General features: G+C 40.8%; 1 protein-coding gene across 1 annotated transcript; it reads right to left on the bottom strand.

Moving 5' to 3' along the window:
• Positions 1-498: 498 nt before the first annotated feature.
• LOC139722414 (galanin receptor 2a-like) lies at positions 499-1632 on the bottom strand. The gene has a single exon (XM_071633710.1). It carries the CDS (start codon positions 1630-1632, stop codon positions 499-501), a length of 1134 nt encoding a protein of 377 aa, XP_071489811.1.
• Between the last annotated feature and the right edge of the window lie 3987 nt (positions 1633-5619).

The following is a 5619-nucleotide window of genomic DNA, read 5'->3' as shown; positions in this document are numbered from 1 at the left end:
GGGGTCAGATGTGACCCCATTCAGAGTCATGAATTGGGTCAGGGTGACCCCCAGTCCGGGTCTCCATGACCAGATTCCAAGTCATTTTTTTTTTTTTGACCCGGAATCGGGTGTTACCCCAACGGACCCTTTCCCGGTCAGTTCTGACCCGGATCTTTTTAGAGTGTACAACTGGCAGTGTAGGCACAAATCTGACTCGTTTATATAGGCACCGATAGACATTATTAGAGACAACAGATTGACTGATGCCAGGAAAAAAAAACCCAAAACAAAACAGATTGGGTAGGCCTATGTCTTTGCATTTCACTCAGTTCAGAAAGGTAAGTGTCTGTATGGTCACACGGTTGTGGGCTAACAGAGTGATTGTCACATGACACGTCACATGACACCATTCCTGGCTGGGAATGATTTGACATTCGAAGAGGGAGCTGTCCCAGTCTGCCCAGAGCGGGTTGATTGATATTCTATCAACCCGCTCTGAGTCCGCCGCAGAAAGGCCTATCCAAACACTGGCATTCGCTCCCTTGGCGCCGACGTCCAAAACTTGCCGACGGCTGAACGGAATCTTGGATTCTGCAACCCGTAGATAATGGGGTTAGCGCAGCTATTGGCGAACGCCAGGACAACCAACCCGCGATCGAGGGCGCCGTAGAGATAGGACTCTGGCAAGAGACCCAGATTGAAAGCGAGGTACATCGTCTGGTTCGGCGTCCAGCAAACGATGAAAGTGACGTTAATGATGAGGATGAGTCTGATGACGCGTCGTTTGGCTTGCAGCAGCCGCACCCTCGGCTTAGGTAGGCCAGTGTTGCCTACGAAGTGCAGGGACTCGAGATGCAAGGCGTGGACGGTGAGACACTGCGCCACCAGCATGACGATTATGGGCAGAATCAGTACGAAGATGTACGAAGATATGCCGAGGATCTCCGAACCGTTCTTCGTAGGAAATCGGATGACGCACGAGGCAGTGTCGGAATCGACGTGAAAAATGAAAAATGCGAAGCTGTTAAGCAGGCAAGCTAAGGACCAGATAAGAATGATAGCCAAGTTTGTGCGTTTCTGGTTAAAGAGGACCCGGAACTTGATCGGGAAGGTGACAGCAACGAATCGCTCGACTGATATCGCGGTGAGGGTGAAGATTGACGCAGACACAGAGGTCCACATGCAGCGGGCAGTGTAAACCACTTTGCAGTAGACCTCTCCCAGAAACGTGGACGGGATGTTACTGATGGTAGGGATAGGAATTAAGAAGACGGAGGTCAGAAAATCTGCCACTGCAAGCGCTCCTATCAGTGTGTCTGTTGAACTGGAACTCCCTATGAACTTAATGCGGAAGATTACCGCTATGACTAGCAGGTTACCCACAATACCCGACCCGGCCGATATGGCCTGAATGATGGTCCACCACTCCCAGTGCAGTGCGTGCACTGTCCACATTCTTTTCGGCAGCTCAGCAACACGTGTCCGCTCTGTCGTTGTGACGTCGCCAATTTCCGCCAGGTTGCAACAACCGGAAGTGATTGTCGAAGGCGGCGGAAACACTTCCGAGCTTCCTACAACGATAGTGGTCATTACATCTGTAACGTCGGTTGTAGCACCTATAGGAGGATAGCTGCGAGGATAGCTCGCCATCCAACCAGATGTCTCCGTTAACAGAGGATGCCCTCCATTATGTCGAGCGCCCTCTTCGGCGGTGCGTGTAACTTGGAAATCGCAGGAGGCGAAATACAAAGAAATGAGAAAAGAAACCAAGCAGGTCCTTCGCAGATTCTGTAAGGAAACAAATTAGAACAAAACAAAACAATAAAGAGGCATGCAGAGTGAAAATGAATGAAAAATAACACGAACAATGATAGAATAATGTCGTTCACACGATACTAGTATGACAAACATGCTGCCCTCTCCCCTTCCCCCTTTCTAGAAATCTCCAGAACAAGCTAAATCGCCTGGCGTTTGGAAACGTTTAAAATGAACATTGCGATTTTATTATAATAGGGACATGATCTTTCATTATCATGCTTATATTGTTGTTACATTGGTGGAAGAAGACAGGTATGGGACTAAAAAGCTTTCAAATTCACTATTACAGGTTTTTTTTTGTATCTTTACGTGTCATGTGTTGCATTGAAGTTGTTTAAATTTCCCCTCGATGTGTGGCGTGTGTAGTTTCTTCTACGTCTTTAGTTCATTGATAACAATCTCTACACGGCAGTGCATGAGAAGCGACAGAATAAAACAAATTCGTCTATCACGAAATGAAGTGAAATGGCAATCATTGCGGGGGAAGTTTTACATTCGCTGCAGTCACATGATGGCAGTGCGGCATTCGGCCACTGAGCGCAGGTAAATGGCGGGATAATCTTTGGGCGTGGGTTTGTTTGTACGCATTATGACGTCATAACAACTTGTGGAGCAAAAACGGGGGCAAAGTTTGTCTTCTACTGACTACTGTACTATGAAGGGTTAAGGTACTTTGGCATAACAGCTGTTTCCGTAGGGCCACCTTCTTTAAGGTCATTCCCGTTTCTGACTTTTTTCTTTTTAACCCTCGAAAGATTCATGTTCAAAGAAAAACTACAGCAATTCAATATCAGCTTAATATTAAAACGGCTCTTTTTAGACGTATGTATCCTTCCAGAATTTTCTCTATAAGTTTTGATGCAGCCCTATTGAGACTATTGTGTTCAACTGAGACGCAGTTCCAGATTTCACTCACATTTTGTATTGCAATTACGTATTTACTTTTAAAACGTATTCTCTTATATGAACTACATTTTCATTCATCTCGTTTGGATAAAAAGGCATCTGCCTTAAAGTATACCATCTGGTTTTAGCATAGGAAACGAATCTAATACATCTCTCATTCTATTTTAAAGAAAAGCAAAACAAAACGTATATATTTAGAGAAAATAGAATAACTAGAGACACTTTTGATGTCACTGCATTGCTACACACACACACACACACACACACACACACACACACACACACACAAAGAGTTCATTTGCACTGGATTTCGAAGATCAGACTTACTAACTATTCGCGACAATCGATGGTGGATATATCAATTGGTACTCAAGCTGTTTGCACGTCACTTAAACAACATGATGACAATAACGTCAACTCCAAATATGAAAGCAAGATTAACTCCGAAAGAAAATCGAATAACTATTGAGAGACCATTGCCTACGGGATTCGGGAAACGGTGTGCTTTTAATTTCATACAGGTTGCACTTATAATCGGCTTTATAAGAGATTGCGGATGCATAAAATAAGATGTAAGTTTTCTCCTCCCTCAACACATTAAATTTTCAAGCAAAGTACCCGGTCTCGTTTCCTTCCGCTGTAGAGTTTAAATGTAGAAACCATTAAACATTCATGCAGTTATCCTGCCTATTGGGTTATATCTCTTGACTTGAGTAACCAGGCTTAACCTTTCAAGTCCCAGGAGCATTGTGTACAACACTATGGGTTTCTCGTGCAAATCGGAAGTAAAAGCGCCGAAAGGGTTACTTAATATAACAGACATTTCCTTGACAATAGCGACTAAAGGAAGAGGTATCGGGATGTTGCAAATTTGTTCACTTTCGGCCTTTAATTGCCCAAATTCTTGATATACGATTCCTTTGTAGGGCTTGAATTTGGCAGTAAAAAGGAGTTTGATATGGTGGTGCATTGCCTTGTGTCTGTACTTATGTCATTACATAAACATGATCCTTTAAATACCTGTATCTTTCTTCTTTTTTTCAAACTCATTTTGTTTGCTTTTTCATTTCTTCCTTGGATAAAGCTTGCAGGTAACTGTCTGTTAGATGTGATATACGGAAGTAACGATAGAACAATTTGTCCATTTTCCAGCAACAAAAAAATCACAATTGACGAAAAATGTATTGTTTACACGACCACGTGTAGATTCAAGCCTAATGTTTTGACAAGTATAATTATAATCATGTATATAGGCCGAGGTGATAATGATCACAGTAAAAATATTGATAAAGAAACGCTATTAATCCGTCAGGATGAGATGGAAGAACAAATTTAAAAAGCGGGGGTGGGGCTAATGGTCACATGACAAAAAAGTATGGTATTTGTGAAAAGAAAATAACCTATAAAGACAGAGAAGAGACGATCAGTGGTGCTTTGGGTTACATTTTTGTGTCTTCTCACTCTGAATATTCATGTAAATTATTTTCGTTTTCTCTTCCTTTTCTCGCTCTAAAAAAATGAAACGGTAAATCAATATTTTCTAATGATGTCACTCCGATCCCCAATCCTTTCATAAAATTCAAATGTTATAATCTAACACTAATAATGTTAGATTTATCATTCCTGAAATATTAATTCACTATTTTGAATGCTAAATTTAACATTTTGGGGGTAAGATTTAACATTTTACAAAAGGTGAAGAAGGGACAACATCTAAAGTGTTGATTTACCTTTGATTTTTTTTAAGAGTAGATTTTCCTTCACCTTCCTATTCTTCTCCTTCTTCATAAAGTATGTGATGCATTGCATTATTTATCATTCTACCTGTGAGACTAGGATATGTGAGATCAATTGTGTAACTTGTCTGTCAAGCCAAAATGTATGATTTACTCGAAACGATGCTTTATACCCGATGTCTACTCACATATCCTTTTACACTTACATGCATATAGTATTTATGTGCGATACAGTTCGCTATTCTGAAGGTTCTTTATTCCGAAGTTTCGTTATTCCAAAGGTTCGTTATTCCGAAGGTTCGTTAATCCGAAAATGAAATAAGGTTCGTTATTCCGAAGGTTTCTAACGCATCCTATTTCATTTTCGGATCAACGAACCTTCGGAATAACGAAACCTATTTCATTTTCGAATCCACGAACCTTCCGAATAACGAACCTTCGGAATAACGCCACAAAATGTTCGGATTAACGAACCCTTTTTTCATTTCGGATTAACGAACCTCTAGGTATAGGGAATTTGCGTGTTTCGGATTAACGAACCTTCGGAATAACGGTCCTTCGGAATAACAAACCTTCGGAATAACGAACAGCAACCATTTATGTGTACATTTATGGGGAGCTGTTGAAAGAAGCGCCATTTCTAAAGCTTTTAAATTGGGCTTTTAAGTTTTTAAAAGATATTGAAAAAGTACTCGTAAAATGTTACAGAGCATACCACTCTATAAGGAATCCAAAGTTTATTTGATGAAAAATGGTTTTGAAATGGCTGAGATATCCAAACACATAGTCAATTGAGGCAATCCTAATGAAAGATGATTCCAACCTTTTATTAGTATTGTTTATTCTGGATATCTCAGCCATTTCATAACCAATTTTCATTAAATAAACGTTGTATTCCTCTTGGAACTACAATATGATATTTCATGGTCATTAAGTAAGAGGTGTCTTATCTCTTACCAAAGAACGTTAGAATCCTGAAGGCAGGGTCCCGTTTCATAAAACTTGTTATTACAATAGTGACAACTGCCACATTTATGTGACAAATTTGTTCTTAGCCGATCAGATGCAAGGATTTCAGTAGCTTATGATAACTATGACAACTTTTCACTGCTAACAAGTTTTATGAAACGGGGCCCCGTTTCAACCAAAAGTATACCATCCCTTTAAACATCACAGA

Source organism: Diadema antillarum, unplaced genomic scaffold, assembly GCF_040938485.1.
Source record: "Diadema antillarum isolate AM-2024a unplaced genomic scaffold, OU_Dant_1.0 scf00000014, whole genome shotgun sequence".
Taxonomy (NCBI): domain Eukaryota; kingdom Metazoa; phylum Echinodermata; class Echinoidea; order Diadematoida; family Diadematidae; genus Diadema; species Diadema antillarum.
The sequence above is the reverse complement of the archived record's forward strand: the minus strand, read 5'-3'. Positions and strand labels throughout refer to the sequence as shown.

Excerpts from the sequence above, each read along its gene's own strand:
- LOC139722414 (XM_071633710.1), bottom strand. The coding sequence starts at position 1,632 with ATGGCGAGCTATCCTCGCAGCTATCCTCCTATAGGTGCTACAACCGAC.